Source organism: Trifolium pratense, linkage group LG6 (genome assembly GCF_020283565.1).
Source record: "Trifolium pratense cultivar HEN17-A07 linkage group LG6, ARS_RC_1.1, whole genome shotgun sequence".
Lineage (NCBI taxonomy): Eukaryota > Viridiplantae > Streptophyta > Magnoliopsida > Fabales > Fabaceae > Trifolium > Trifolium pratense.
The window spans coordinates 18873905-18890478 of record NC_060064.1 but is presented as its reverse complement, the minus strand read 5'-3'; the positions used below and the strand labels follow the sequence as shown (position 1 = coordinate 18890478).

General features: G+C 34.9%; 3 protein-coding genes across 4 annotated transcripts; 2 read left to right on the top strand and 1 right to left on the bottom strand.

Annotated features, from left to right (window-relative positions):
- Positions 1 to 1255: 1255 nt before the first annotated feature.
- Positions 1256 to 2298, top strand: LOC123890503. Its single transcript, XM_045940122.1, has 2 exons — positions 1256 to 1924; positions 2206 to 2298. Exons 1-2 carry the CDS (start codon positions 1285 to 1287, stop codon positions 2241 to 2243), a joined length of 678 nt encoding a protein of 225 aa, XP_045796078.1. The 5' UTR covers positions 1256 to 1284; the 3' UTR covers positions 2244 to 2298.
- A 3883-nt stretch (positions 2299 to 6181) lies between these two features.
- Positions 6182 to 6757, bottom strand: LOC123891866 (NDR1/HIN1-like protein 2). The gene has a single exon (XM_045941741.1). The coding sequence runs from the start codon at positions 6755 to 6757 to the stop codon at positions 6182 to 6184; it is 576 nt and encodes a 191-aa protein (XP_045797697.1).
- A 4575-nt stretch (positions 6758 to 11332) lies between these two features.
- Positions 11333 to 16177, top strand: LOC123893015 (trafficking protein particle complex subunit 3-like). 2 transcript variants are annotated; one of them, XM_045942930.1, is made up of 7 exons: positions 11358 to 11454; positions 11936 to 12176; positions 12982 to 13065; positions 13289 to 13386; positions 13568 to 13667; positions 15141 to 15323; positions 15840 to 16177. In XM_045942930.1, the coding sequence occupies exons 3-7, from the start codon at positions 13009 to 13011 to the stop codon at positions 15960 to 15962; spliced, it is 561 nt and encodes a 186-aa protein (XP_045798886.1). In that variant the 5' UTR covers positions 11358 to 11454; positions 11936 to 12176; positions 12982 to 13008; the 3' UTR covers positions 15963 to 16177. The 2 variants fall into 2 exon arrangements, with proteins under 2 accessions (XP_045798885.1, XP_045798886.1); XM_045942929.1 differs by lacking the exon at positions 11936 to 12176 and having other exon boundaries at positions 11333 to 11454.
- Positions 16178 to 16574: the final 397 nt, after the last annotated feature.

The following is a 16574-nucleotide window of genomic DNA, read 5'->3' as shown; positions in this document are numbered from 1 at the left end:
TAGTACTATATTTGGATTCATGAAATTGGATGAAAGGAACTAACAGTGGAGTCAAATCAAAGATAATGAAGTCAATAAAATTTTATTAATATTTGGATTTTGTTTAAAAATCAGATAATATGAATTCCACTCATTCCAACCAATAATGCTTCAACTTTCTTTTTTTTTTTTTTTACTTTGAGAATGCCAAATTTACTAAATACACACTAATACAAAAATGCTAAGATTAGACAAATTAGCATAATCACATCACACCGTACGTAATTGGAGGCAGCAAGACTCAACCACAACACAACACAACACCAAAAAATTAACTTATGACCAAATGATGAAACATAAAACTGACCAAATGTTTTACAAGTTATACATTGTTACATAATATATAAATAATATATTATATTAAGGGTAGTTTAGTCTTTTATACTCTAGTATTTATACCATTCTATTATTTTGTACTCCATGACTTTTGATTATTCCTAATGAAAACCCTAGCCACTTTATGTTTTCTCTCTATGAATCCTCAATGTTAGTTAACATGGTATCAAAGAGCTTGGTTGATTCTATTAGAACTTAGAAGTTTGATAATCAATCTCTGCAATAAGGTTTGATTTGTTCTCTCCCTGGATTTCTTCTTTTTTTGGATTGATGTTTCTCAATTGAAAGTTGTTTGTTACGCGTTCGGTGGGTTTGGTGGGTTTGATTTGTTCTCTATGTTAGTTTGTTTACAATTAAGTGTTGGCACTTTGTTTTTGATTTAGTATTAAGAGTGTATTTTGGAACACTTTGTTCTCTCTGTTAGTGTGCAATTTGTTACGTGGAAGACTTGAAATCTTTGTGAGTGCACTCCTCTTTGGCAATAGTTTTTTTTATTGTTGATTCCCTTTGGTTCTTTCATAGTTTATTGCAATGGCTAGTGATAAAGATGATTCTCTTCAATCTATTAGTGTCCAATTGAAAGGATCAAATTATCCTTATTGGAGTTATGTAATGAGAAATTTTTTGAAAGGAAAAAGGGTGTGGAGTTATGTTGATGGAACCTCTGTTAAGCCCACTGATAAAAAAGATGAAGCAAAGTATGCAAAAGAGTTAGATACATGGGAGGCTAGTAATTCGAAGATCATTACTTGGATCAATAATTCTGTTTCTCAGTCAATAGGTATGCAATTAGCAAAATACGATACTGCTAAAGAGGTTTGGGACCATTTGGAACGGTTGTATAAGCAGTCTAATTTTGCTAAACGTTATCAGTTGGAAAGTGACATTAGAGCTCTTAAGCAAAATAATATGAGCATTCAAGAATTTTATTCGACTATGACAAATTTGTGGGACCAATTGGCTCTCATGGAACCCGCTGAATTAAAAGGTGTCAAAGCATACCTTGACCATAGAGAAGAGCAACGATTAGTTCAATTTTTGATGGCTCTTCGTGACGAATTTGAGGCCTTGCGTGGGAGTATTCTACATCGTACTCCTCTTCCTAATGTTGACTCGGTTGTTAATGAACTGTTGGCGGAAGAAATTAGACTCAAGTCTCACTCTCTTTCGCATTTGGATAAAGAAACTCATACATCTCCTCCATCCGTTTTTGCTGCTCCTTTTAACAAAGGAAAACCTCAAGGGAGGGTTGGTGTTGGTATTGATGAATGTGCTTTTTGCAAGCAAAAAGGGCATTGGAAATCAAATTGTCCGCAATTGATGAAAGCAGGAAGAAAAAATTTTAAGCCTCCCTCATCTAATGTTGCTGCTGCTACTTCTTCTATTGTTGCTCCTCCGTCCGTTGGTTCTGGTATTGGTTCTGCATACCCATCTGAGACTAATTCACATGTATTTGATCTTGCTGAGCAGTTTCAAAAGTTTCTCGCAACTCAGCCACATGCTATGTCTGCCTCCTCTATCAAAGGTTTGAATCCCTCTAGCTTGTCAGGTATATCTTCTTCCATATGGATTTTTGATTCCGGTGCATCACATCATATGTCCTATGATCATAAGTCATTTGTGTCCTTAAATCCTAAATCATCTATGTCGGTCTTGACTGCTGATGGCACTCCTATGCCACTAGCAGGCATTGGGTCTGTCTCCACAACTAACTTGTCTTTATCTAATGTATATTATATTCCTAACCTCACTTTGAGTCTTGTTTCTGTTAGTCAATTATGTGATTCTGGTTATTCAGTTGTATTTTCTTCCACTTCTTGTTATGTGCAGGATCAACAATCCGGGAGGAAGATTGGGACAGGCCGTAGACAGGGGGGACTTTATATTTTGGATGAGTTGAGAGTTCCAGATACTGCAGCCTCAATGTCTCCCTCGACTGTTGACTTATCATCTTTTCGTTTAAATTCGTCTTCTAGTAGCTTTTATTTATGGCATTCTCGCCTTGGACATGTTTCTGCCTCTAGATTAAAGTACTTGGCTTCTACCGGAGCTTTAGGAAAGTTGCAAACTAGAGATATTTCTGATTGTTGTGGTTGCAAACTTGCAAAATTTTCTGCTTTGCCCTTTAATAAAAGTACTTCTGTTTCTAATGCACCTTTTGATTTAGTTCATTCTGATGTATGGGGTCCATCATCGGTTTTTACCAAAGGTGGATCTAGATATTATGTATGTTTTATTGATGATTATAGTCGTTATTGTTGGGTTTATCTTATGAAAAATCGTTCAGAATTTTATGATATCTATCGTATGTTTCGTGCTATGGTTAAAACTCAACATAATGCTGTGATAAAGTGTTTTCGTTGCGATCAAGGTGGTGAGTATACTTCTAATAAATTCTCTGAGTTGCTTGCTTATGATGGTACTATTCACCAGACTTCATGTACCGATACTCCTCAACAAAATGGCGTTGCCGAAAGAAAGCATCGTCATATTGTTGAAACTGCCCGTTCTCTTTTGTTGTCTGCAGCAGTTCCAAGTGAATTTTGGGGTGAAGCAATTCGTACAGCTGTTCATGTCATTAATAGAATTCCATCATCTATCACTTCAGGTTTGTCTCCATTTGAGGTTTTGTATGGTCGTGCTCCTGATTATTCTTATTTAAAAGTATTTGGTTCTACTTGTTTTGTTCTTCTTCCACAAGTTGAACGTAGTAAATTGTGTCCTCGCTCTGCAATATGTGTTTTTCTTGGTTATGGGGATGGTCAAAAGGGTTATCGTTGTTATAATCCTATTAATAAAAAATTGTATGTTTCTCGTCATGTTGTGTTTCTTGAGCACATACCATTTTACTCTCTTTCTTCTGATTCGCATACTCCTACCAGGTCTGAGCTTGCTCATATTGATCCTTTTGCCTTTGATGATGATATTTCTAGTGATTGTACTATTGAGAATTGCAGGACTGACACTATTGCCACTCCAGATACAAATGCTCCCTCTGTCCCCACGGCTATCCAACAACCTCTTGCGACTGTTGATCCTACGCCATCCACAGCCCCTTCTCCTCGTTATCCCTCTCGTGATCGTAAGTCTACTCAATTGCCTGATTTTGTTTATTCCACTTATTCTCCTTCTTTTGCCTCTTTTCTAACCTCTATTCATAATTTGTCTGAGCCATCTTCCTATAAAGAAGCTATTCTTGATCCTCTTTGGCAGCAGGCTATGGCAGAGGAACTTGCTGCTTTGCATAAGACAAATACTTGGGATTTAGTACCTCTTCCACCAGGAAAACGTGCTATTGGGTCTCGTTGGGTATACAAGATCAAAACCAAATCTGATGGGTCAGTAGAGCGATACAAAGCTCGTCTTGTTGCTAAGGGTTTCTCTCAACAGTATGGCATGGATTATGAAGAAACATTTGCTCCTGTGGCCAAGATGACTACTATTCGTACTCTTATTGCTGTTGCTTCTGTTCGTCAATGGAATATTTTTCAAATGGATGTTAAAAATGCATTTCTAAATGGTGATCTTCAGGAGGAAGTTTATATGGTACCTCCACTAGGTATTTCTCATAATAAGGGAGAAGTGTGTAAGTTGAAGAAAGCTTTATATGGTCTGAAACAAGCTCCACGAGCTTGGTTTGAGAAGTTTTCTACCGTAATTACATCTCTTGGGTTCCGCTCTAGTGATCATGATTCTGCTTTATTTCTTAGAACCAATTCTCATGGTCGTATTCTATTATCCCTATATGTTGATGATATGATTATTACAGGTGATGATGTTAATGGGATTGATGAGTTGAAATTACAGTTAGCTAAACAATTTGAGATGAAGGATTTAGGCACTCTTCGATATTTTTTGGGGATTGAGGTTGCATACTCCCCTAGAGGTTATCTTCTTTCACAATCTAAATATATTGCCAACATTCTTGAACAAGCTCGTATTTCTGATACTAGATCAGCAGATAGCCCTCTTGAGCTCAATGTGAAATATGCTCCCTCTGATGGCGTTCTTTTATCGGATCCCACTTTGTATCGTACTTTGGTTGGCAGCTTGGTGTATCTTACTATTACCAGACCAGATATTGCTTATGCAGTGCACATTGTTAGTCAGTTTGTTGTTTCTCCTACTACAGTGCATTGGGCAGCTGTTCTTCGCATTCTTCGTTATCTTCGAGGAACTCAATTTCAGAGTCTTCTTTTTCCTTCATCTTCTTCTTTGGAGTTACATGCTTACTCTGATGCAGATTGGGCTGGTGATCCCACTGATCGCAAGTCTACTACAGGTTTTTGTATTTTTCTAGGAGATTCTCTTATATCTTGGAAGAGCAAGAAGCAAGACATTATATCTCGTTCTTCAACAGAAGCTGAGTACCGTGCTATGGCCACTACCACTTCGGAGATAGTGTGGTTACGTTGGCTTCTTTCTGATATGGGTGTTTCTCTGTCTAAAGCTACTCCTATGTATTGTGATAACAAAAGTGCCATTCAAATTGCTCATAACTCGGTCTTTCATGAACGCACCAAACACATTGAGATTGATTGTCATCTCACTCGTCATCATCTTCAACATGGCACTATCACTTTACCATTTGTTTCTTCCTCCTTGCAGATTGCTGACTTGTTCACGAAAACTCATTCTATTAAACGTTTTCATTTCTTGATTGACAAACTCTCGATGCTTCCTATTAATGCATCATGAGTTTGAGGGGGGATGTTACATAATATATAAATAATATATTATATTAAGGGTAGTTTAGTCTTTTATACTCTAGTATTTATACCATTCTATTATTTTGTACTCCATGACTTTTGATTATTCCTAATGAAAACCCTAGCCACTTTATGTTTTCTCTCTATGAATCCTCAATGTTAGTTAACAACATAACCCTATGTTTCTATCTATTTATCTATAGACTTGTATTTTAAGATTGTTTTTCCATAAATTATTTTTTGTCAGGTAGTCTAGTGGGTAAAAATTTCACCCTTAAGATAGATAAGTAAGATGTCCAAACTTCGAACCCTGACCCTTACATATAAAACATGATGTCCCTTACCAACTGAGCTAAGCTCATGAGAACAGTTTTGCATAAATTAATAAATAAATTAGTTGAAAAGTAAATTGTAAATTTAATCTTATATTTTTATTAATCTACTCACATAATTAATATAAATGTAAAGAATTGATAAGGTAAAAGTATAATTGACAAAAAAATTAATATAATACTAAATTGAAAATTGTAAAAAATATTTCTTAGAAAATAATTAATATAAATGTAAAGAATTGATAAGATAAAAGTATAATTGACAAAAAATTAATATAATACTAAACTGAAAATGCTTCTTCAAAAAAAATACTAAACTGAAAATTGTAAAAAATATTTCTTAGAGAATGTCCGACAACTAAATAAAAATAGAGAGAGTGTTTACGTCCAATATGTGTTAGTTTATTGGTAAGAGTTTGATACTATAATTTATTTATTTTTTAAAAAGGAATACAAATTCTCTTGTAACAGTTGTAAAATGAATTTTAGTGAAATTTTAATGAATTATAATTTCTCCATTTTCTATTTATTTAATTATGGCACCTCAGTAACACATTTGAAAAATTAGTGAAAATTATTGGTAAAAGAAAATGAAGGGTAGAATGAAAGATGTTTCAAAACGAGAGATTAATTAACAATGAACTAATACACTTTTCCTACATCCTTAAAATCCTCCAAATTGAGAGAAAAACTAGTGAAAATGAGTAATGAATGATTTAGAAGGACTACAAATACATGGAATTTCTTTTTTTTGAACCCAACACATCAAACCATCTTATATTGGCACACATGGCTATCAATTGTTTTGTTGGAAGTATTGATAACAAAATCACAAGATGCAGTGGTATTCCCATGAAATTTTATAAGGCCTAAGATACTGACTTCTCCTGAAATTCTCATGAAAGTATTAAGTTGTATGCCACCTGAAGTAACATCTGAAATAACTTGAGAATTAGATAATATACGATCAGCCATAATGGTGAGTGTCACATTCATTTGCTTAGTTTCTTTAGATGATATCTCTCCGCTAGGGATAGGTGCTTCCCCGATTTCTTCGCCTCTATAGTTTAGTTGCGCGAAACCATCATAGTATTTCAATCCGAATATATTTGGATTTTTCACCGATACAAGGACATCCAATGTCACATTCAAATTTAAACTCATGTTAAATATATTAACATTTACGTCCATGTCTCGAACATCGATTGAATCCACCGTAGTGATGAACTTTTTTGGTTGGAACACCGTGAATGCAACTGTAACCGCAATTGCAATTGTGACCACAATTCCAATTGTTACAAGACACACTATCCACCCTTTGCTAGATTCTTCTTCTTTCATTATGCCTTTTCTCTCTTACTATATGGATCTACAAAATCATGAAAATAGACATTGAACTCAACTAGTTAATGAGCTTCCTTTAAGACAAATTATTCGAAAAAATCCGAGTTTGATTCCAGTACTAATTTTTTTTACTAAGTATAATTATCTTTTTTGTTATATTTTTATTTTATATTAGCGTGTATGCTTGACATTAAATAAAGAGTATGAAATCCAAACTTATTTTGACTTAAGAGAAAGCTTAGATTCCTTATGGATATCAGAAAATGATACATAGAAAAAAATATTACTTGATTTATGTATGATCAATTGGAAAGAATTTGAGTTTTTTAAAACATACCTACAATTTCCAATTAATTATTCAACTATGATCATGCAACTGCAAATGAAGTTATTTTTTTCATTGGCGATGATAATATAAAATTATTTGGGACTAGTCCCTACATTGATTGGTATGCATGTGATGTTCATTTCCAAACATGGTCACATGCTTGCAACAAAATATTTCTTTGACCAAATTCAAAATTAACATAACATAGCTTTGAAAATAATGACCAATTTTATATTTTATAAACAATAAAATCTGAATTCCAATTTCAATGGCAAATTGAATCAATGAGCAAAAGACAAGAACAAAATAATAATATATATATATAACAAGGAACTTATCAAAATGCAACATATATAAATATGCACCTTTGTATTTGAAGCTAGCTTGATCAATTGAACGAAATCTTCAATCAAATTATGGTTGAAATTAAACCCTCACGTTGAAATTAATTAATCCTTCAAAATACAATCATACAAAAATTAAGAGAAATTGTGACAAACCCTTACGCACCTTGAAAGGTGCAGTTTGCCAAATGATTCAACAAGGGCTATTGTTGGGTTATAAATAAACAAATGTAATAACCATTAAAGACCAATTTTGTTTTGTTAAAATAAAGGGCATGTTTGTTAATTTGTAGTCTCAAATTAAACAGCATTGAGCTGGAATATTATATCTCCTTTGATTTTCTAAAGGTTGTTTTTAAACGGAAAGAAATTGTATTCGGGCTTAAACATATTCAATGCTATGTACAAGTTTGTAAAATTGTAGCATTGTAACAAATAACAAGTAAAAATAGAAACAAATATGCAAACCTTTTTTTGAATATCTTTTCACGTAAAAGGAGACAATCTATTTTTTCACCCAAAGAAAAAACTATTTATAGTAATAATCTATTAAATTTGAAACAAAACATTGAGATTTCGGCTATATTCTTCTAAATTTTTCATAGACTGACCACCCCGTTGGAACGAAAGAAACAACAATGATAGTAATAGTAGAAATGGAGCCGGAAATGGTGGAAACGGAGGTGGAGGGGGACCCCTTCACACGACTCTAGTGGAGATGATAGCATCAGGACATCCTTTTCACGTCGAATAGAGAAACTAGAATCTGCACACCACAATCACGACAAGAAGAAGAGCCGTCCTCACTCCACCAAAGAGCCAGTCACATAGAAAATCCTAGAAATGTTGCATCCCAAGGTCCTTGGAAAAGCCACCTAAGCTGGAAACATATGACGGAACAGCTGACCCCGATGAGCACATAGAACACATCGATATCGTCCACGACTACTATTGAGCACATGGAGCTGTCAAATGCAAACTCTTCGTTCCCACCCTCGAAGGTTCAAGAATGACATTGTTTCTATCAACTCTTGGGAGGATCTATGTGAAGAGTTCACTTCATATTTCACTGCAAGGAGACGTTAGCCCAAATCCATTGCTTCCCTCAGCACTGCCATCCAAGGGAAAAATGAAACGCTCAGAGTATATAGAATGCTTCACGAGGGAAGCAATGGAGGTCAGCTAACGAAAAGCTGAAGTGCTTCATCATCGAGAGGAGTTTGAGGCTGGATACAATGTTTAAGTAATGTCTAAGGCTAAAAGAGCCACAAAGAATAAGTGAGTTGTTGATCCGTGATCAACCTTATATAAATTTTGAAGAAAAACTCTTCGCGAAAAAAATGAAAGGAAGAAGAAAGGACCTCAATGGAAATAATCTTACAATAATGTTCTAATACTAGGTATATCCCTTTAAAAAGACCGTGATCAAATTTTTTATTGGTTTTTTAAAACAACATTCATAAATCGTTCTTGTATAACTTATTTATTTTTTAATGGAATGTGAACTTTTTTTTTTTGAGAGTGTGTAATTTTCCTTATGAATATAATAATATTTGTAAATATTATTGTCGTTGTAATATCCTAAATAATTAATTAATAAGTTACGATAGTTTACTCTATTAATGGTAATTAGTATCTAAGATAGAATCTTTTAGTGAAGATATCAATGACACAAGAGTAATAAAGTGGAAGCTAAGGGTGCCTGAAAATATAAGAACAAGTACATAGGTCTATTAAAAAAATAAATAAATATAATAATCATAATAATAATAATAATAATAATAATAAATAATAATAAATAATAGAAAATACTTTTAAAAACACTTTCCCTTTTGTTTCTCTCTCGGCAACATCTAGAAACACTCATTTCTTTTGCTTTTCTTCCATTCCCATAGAAACAAGATTTTTCATGTGGAAAATTCATGAAGGTTAGAACACATGAACCTGATGTTGTTAGTTCTGTGCAGGATTTTGGAGGTTTAGTCCCATAGTCTTGTAATCAGAGACACTTTGGGGGTAATTAGAATGGCTAGAAGAAATTCAAATAATTTTCCTTGATTAGATTTAGAACCTTAAAGGGAATGAAATTATTAATTGATTGTTTATGTTTTTTTTTTTATAAGCAAAATTGAATTATAAAGGAGTATAAAGGGTACTCAAACCCTTACGATTCAAGACAAAGAATTATATGCTTTGTAGACATACAATATGATTAGTACACCAATGCAAAAAAGAATAGGTGGACTTGCGCCCGGCTCTTCCAATAAACCTAAACCATGATAGCGCCGTGATATTATCAACCAACTTAGACACATCAACCACCTCTCCTCGAAAAATGATATTGTTTCTCAACCTCCATATACACAAAGTAGTAGTTAACCAAATCAAATGTCGAATACACCTACACTTTTTTGACTTGAATATATCACCACACATAAAAAAGTGTTGCAGCCCTTCCTCACCTATAGTTAAACTACATCCCATCCATTTGAATATTGCCTTCCACACCGTTTGAGAAAAATTGCAAGAAAAGGTGAGAGCAACTCTCTACATGCCTAAAGCAGAATGCACATGAAGATTCATGAGGGTTTGTAATAATACCTTTAGAAACTAATGCGGCCCGAGTTGGTAGTTTCTGCAATAATAATCTCCACCCGAATACACTCACTTTCAATGGCACATCATTCTTCCACAGGTTTTTAAAAGCCAACAGCAGGGATGAATTAATATCATCAACCGCGCCAAGTTGTACCAGAAAATTATAATAGGATTTGACTGAAAAAGAACCTGCAGAACCAATGATCCACCGCCTTCTGTCAGCGCTATTTGGATTCAGGTTGACATCCAACAACAACTCCTTTAGCTTGGTAAAATCATATTCTTCTGATTGGGTTAATGCATCACGCCAATCCCATCGCCAAATCAGTTCATCCCTGCTGCTAATCATCCTATTTGAAATCAAGGAATGCTGCCAAAAATCTCTTGCATAGAGATTAGGAAATAAATCTCCAAACGGAGTATTACCACACCATTTGGTGTTCCAGAAACTAATGTCAGAGCCATTACCCACCACATAACTAGTAATCGAGCGAAACCAACCGGGCATCATGGTCTCCCCCACACTTACCACATCCCTCCACCGTAAAGAGGCCTTAGAATCATAAGTTGTTGTTTCCCTACTCAAAAAAGTAGAAGGCAGAAAACCATACCTATGACACAACAGATCAAACCAAACTGCATCTTTTTCATTGATACCCCTCCATTTCAACAAGGACACCACACTTGACACCAAATTGAGATCCTAGAGCAAAAAAGGATTGATAAATTTGAGAAACAAGGTGCCTTGTAGGAGATAGCACACAAGCAAAGAAAGTGTTTAGTTTCGGTCCGATTTCTAAGAGGGTATGCAATATAGGAAGAACAAAAGCCCCACCCTTACTGGAACGCGGTGGGGAAATTACAAACACATCATCTTTTCCTCGTAGCGCAAGGGGAATCACTTCTGTCTGAATCTTCGTTGGATCATACCAAAATAGTTTTTTTCACAAGCTTCCGCCAATTCAAAAGATAATCCCAAATATGTAAATGACTTCATTTCTTCTAACCTAATGAGGAAGCAGAAAAATACCAACAAGGAGGCAGACGAGTGATTGGAGACAGCGAGACTCCAACCTTGTGCAGAGAGCGGTTATTAGTAATTAAATATTTGCCTTAAAAAAAAACTTCTATCGTAACCCTTTAGCACCCAACACTAATATATACCATATAACTTAGGAGTGTATTGAATTGAGATTTTAAAAAAAAAATTGCCAAAAAAATCTTGAAAATTTTAAAAAAATTATTAAGATTTTATTGATTTTGTGAGATCTTAAAGAAAAAAAAAAAACTCCTTAAAAAAAAACTATAATACAACTATACTCTCTCTCGCGCGCGTGATCAAACCCAGTCACTCTCCTCTCCGTCTCTGAAACGCGACGGCCACCGGCGAACCTTTCTCCCTCTCTGTAACGTGCCGGCGATCGGTAAGCTTTGTCCCCCCCCCCTCTCTCTCTCTCTCACTCTCTCTCTGACCAGCTGTTGTTGTTCACTTGTTTGTTCTCATTCTTGGAAGCTTAGGTTTTTTTTTTTTTTTTTGGGATTGTTTTGTTGATATAATGAGTGATTGCACACTCCCCTTTTGTTTGGATTCTTTTGTTGATTGAATGAGTGATTGCACATTATTCATTGTTGATTTTGTTCTGTTTCAATAAATGAGATCCTATCCAAGATTCCGAATTGATTTTGTTCCTATCGAAATTGAGTGATTTTGTTTTGTTCATGTTCTGATTTTCTCTTTGTTACCGTTGTTACCGCTCTTTGTTTTCCCGGCACTGCATTTTTCTGCATCTATGAATTTAATGTTGCCTGATGTCTTTTGCTGCTGTGCTGCTCCCTGCATTTTTTCCTCCAGTCTGTTCTTTTACTGTGCTGTTTCAGTTTAATGTTTCCTGCGTGCTGTTGCAGTTTTTCATCGTTTGAGCCTGTGTTCTTGGCTGCATTTATTCGGAAAAAGGAAGGGATTGGAGTATTGGTTTCAATACTGTTTTGTTTCCATCTTAGGTGTTTGTAAAACTTTTGGAGTAGTTTTGGGAGGTTTTTTTTTGTCTTACTGTGTTGGTGGATCATTAGTGACTGTGGTTGATTTAGTTCGCTTATGCTTTCCCTTTTTCTTTGTGAGTTGGGATCCTCATTTTGCAGGTTTTGAGTATGTTCTTTTTTCCTCAACCTTGGCATTTTTTGTGCTTATTATGACTTAAATTTTTATAAGCAATATAATTTTTGTATCTAATTTATATATTATAGTTTTTCTTAATGGCCCATTCAAGTTTTTTTCCCTAGCTCCGCCACTGCATATGTGTATGACACCCTCTTTTAGACTAACATTACTCCCTCCATTCCATAAGTGCATTTGTTTTAGGTTTTTGGACATAGATTAAGGAATCATTTATTCATCTATATTTGTATCAAAATATCTTTAGTTTCATGATGCATTGTTTTACAAATTACTCTAAATTTTCAATATAAAGAATATACTCCACTATAAACAACCTTGTAAAAACAAATCATTTTATTGTAAGGGTAAAGTTGATAAACAAAGCTCAATTTTATCTTTAATTTTTAAAAACACACTGTCGAGACAAAAACAGAAAACTAAACCAAAGATATGGAATATTACTTCTTTTTGTTGCATGCAATGTGCAATTTGCTTTTCTCTAGATTTTTTTTTTCTTCTAAACAATAGCACATTGCCCCTAGTAAGACACAGAGATATAGTGGTTCTTTTGGCGATACCTTTTTTGTTGTTTGGTATTTGCCAATATGACTTGTTTCATGGTTACTGTGTCAATTCTTGGCAAACTGTATATGTTTAAGAAAGTGTTTTGGTTTTGTGCTTCTAATATCTTGTTTTATCATGAATTGGGTTTCTTAATTTTGGGTAAGTTTAAAAAAAGATTGGACTTGTTTCATTCCTACCATGTCTGAATCATTTAATTTAATTATTTCTGCAGCAAAACAAATCTGAGTGAGCTCTAACGATGGCTCCTGTTGCTGCTCGATCTGGTGATGCGATATTTGCTAACATCGAACGTGTTGTAAGCAAAATAAATCAAAACCCTCATTATACTATGTTTGGTACCCAAGAAAATAACATTGCTCAACTTTCCACTTGCCCCCAATTTTACACCAATAAATTGTCGATTCCTCTCTTTTTTCTTTTGCTTTACAAGAAATTTTTGTTTGTCGTTCTTGGAATCCTTATTGAGTTCATTGTATTAATCTTCATTAGAATTTAGAAATTGCTCTTGGATCGTGCAGAATGCGGAGTTGTTTACTCTGACGTATGGGGCAATTGTGCGACAATTGCTTACAGATCTTGAAGAGGTTGAGGAAGTCAACAAGCAGCTAGATCAAATGTACAGTTCTGAAACACTCAATATGTTGTGTTACGTTACGCGTATCTTCTGATGCCATAAAATTTGTTTTTTCACATCTAATTGTGGGATTTTTGGTTCCTTGGTTTGGTGTGTATTTGTAATTGTATTTGGGTTACTTACTTTAACCAATATGATTTTGCGGTTTGGTTGGTATTTTCAGGGGTTATAATATTGGCATCCGTTTGATTGATGAGTTTCTGGCTAAATCTAATGTATCAAGATGTGTTGATTTCAGAGAGACAGCTGATGTTATTGCAAAGGTATTTGTATTGTTTTTTGGTTTCTATAGGCTGGGAAAAATGTGAAAAAGTTTATCTTGATTGTGATGAAGGTCATGCAGAAATGCACTTTTGCTTGTTCATTTAATCTTTGGCAATCTCCAGCTGTCCAGGGGCCCTTTAATTTGCTCGACTAGTAAATAGTAAAATCTGTAAAATTAAGCCCCCATATAATTAATAGTAAAATTTTATCAAATAGTTTGAGCGTACGGCGTATGTATTGGTTAAACTAAATTCCCACATTCTTAATAAATAATAAAATTTATCAAATATTTTGAGTGTATAGCAGTATGTATTGGTTCTTGGCTTAAGCTACACTTGAAATAAATAAATATCGGAAAGCATATCAGTAGGCAAAGAAATTAAGTTTTGGACTTTGCTTGACGTGTTTGAACTTCAAGCTTTTTAGAACATAGGAAATAGGTTGTGTGTATGACCGCAGTATAATCTCAGTTCTCTGGCAGTCTAACCAGAACTAAGATTGTATTCATGTGAGCAAAAGCTTAGTTAGTTGGTTAGGTTAGGCTATGATGCGTATAAATAAGAGGAAGGGATTAGATGGATGCATCTTGTCAATTGAGAGAGTTAGGGCCTCTGTGAATTGGGGAGAACTTCGAAGTTTGGGGACCTATCCTTTAATAAGGATAATTCTTCCTTGAGTCTTCAAATAAAGATATCACCCTTATCAAAATGATTGATAGGTTACCCCCTTAGTTAGTTGGGTTAGACTGTGATGTGTATATAAATAAGAGAAAGGGATTAGAGAGAAGCATCTTGTCGAGTAAGGGACTTTGGGCATTGCAAGGAGCTAACCGTCAAAATTCTACAGTCTATACTGTAATACGAGAAATTCTTCCTTAAATTTTCCAAAGACACCAGTGCTTTTCAAAATGGTATCAGATCTCCATCCAGGATCAACAGCGATGATGAGAATGGAAGGAAGATTGGTAGGATCAATGGACAGAGAGAACTAAGTGTCTTGGAATCAAGACAGAGAAGGACATGAGGCACAACTCTATATGAGATAAGCCACTGCAGAGTTTGGCAGCAGAAGGGTATAAAATATTCTGTGATCACGCCACTTAAGTCCAAAAGTTGGCTTCACTCTTCACCAACTACTTTTTTTCGATATTATATCATCTTGGCTCATTGTTAATGGATGATGCTAAACTCATATATGAATTTCACGTGACCTGTTTAATTATATTTTTTTGCCTTTTGTTTCACGTTGTAGTTGGTTTGTGTTGTGTTTAATTTCAGTATCTAACAGGTTGGTGACTGTCAACACATTTTGATTGGTATGATTTTTACGAGTGTGGGCTATGTGCTGCTACTTGGTTGTGTGATCTGCATTTTTTGTTGGTTTACTAGATTAATTAAATTACTAAAAAAAAAGAATATTTAAAGCAGATGATGACTATTTTTTTTATCAACCTCAGTTGTTCTTTTATACAGGTTGGTTTTAAAATGTTCCTCGGTGTTACCGCATCCGTGACCAATTGGGATGCTGAAGGGACTACTTGTAGTATTGTTTTGGAGGATAATCCTTTGGTCGACTTTGTTGAGCTTCCGGATAACTATCAAGGTCTGTACTACTGCAATATATTAAGTGGAGTCATTAGAGGAGCCTTGGATATGGTAAGTTTATATTTCTTATCTAATTTGACATACTATACTTTTATAAATCTTCCATTCATCAGTTTTTTAATCAGCTCTTCTCTTGTTGCTATCAACACTTAGAAAACTAAGAAAACATAATAGTTTGATTGCCGGTCTTCTGAAATTTGAGTATTTTTCTGAAATATGAAATAGATAATTCATAATTTTGTATGGTTTATTCATGTATTGAAAAGGACAAACAAAGTTTTCAAGATTTTGCTTTCTTAGTTGCTATTTCTCCTCTTAACAAACCATTCATTATTTTCTGAAAGCCAGTTTCTTTAGCACCCCTTTTGTAGCAATGAAAGAAGTCGCGTGTAACTTAAAAAATTCAATAATTTAATTGGGAAATATATCATAGTCATTTTTCCTGGAGGAAAGTGAGGCATGACATGTGATGTTCTGGTTCCCGTGATATCTTGTGGATTGAGTGACATATGAAGTGTAATAGTCTGTCGTCTACAGTTGTCCTGATTCTTCTTCATTCATACTCAGGTGTCAATGAAGGCAGAGGTCACATGGCTACGTGATGCGCTTCGAGGTGATGATGTGTTTGAGTTGCAAGTAAAACTTCTCAAGCAAGTTCCAGAAGAGTATCCGTATAAGGATGATGAGTAATATGTTTTGTAATGTTGTACTTCATAATTTCCTAAGTGTTAGATTATTATATTTCTGCCTTAGCTTTGACAGTGGACTTGGATCTATCCTTATTTCTAAGAGTCCTATAAATTCTTGAAACTGTTCTTGTTCTCTTCACCATCCTTGTTATTATGGGCATGAGGCATGCATTTCACACCTATAGAATATATTATATGATTAGCCAACACATTTCGGATTGTTATCCTCTCTTTTGTAGCTTTATCGACTGCTAGTTGCATCACTCTTTCAGATTGACATCCAGTGTAGCACTTGTTGGTTCATCAAGCATACAACCCTTGGATATGTTTTTACTTCCTTCATTGCCGTTTTATACTTCTTCACCAGTATAGAAAACACAAGAAAAGTTTATACCATGGTAGTCAATCCCGGGCGATCCCAGTGGGATCCCGGTGGAGCAGAGCGGAGCTCTGCCGGGACGGGATGGGATGGAGCGGCGCAGCTAAGCTTCTCGGTGGGATCCCAGCAGGTTCCCAGTGGACCGGAGCGGAGCGGGTCCTGGGTTGCCATCCCGGGTTAGGACTGAGATTTTGTTTTCATGGGTTTTAAAGGCCATTTTTGAAATCTCACTCA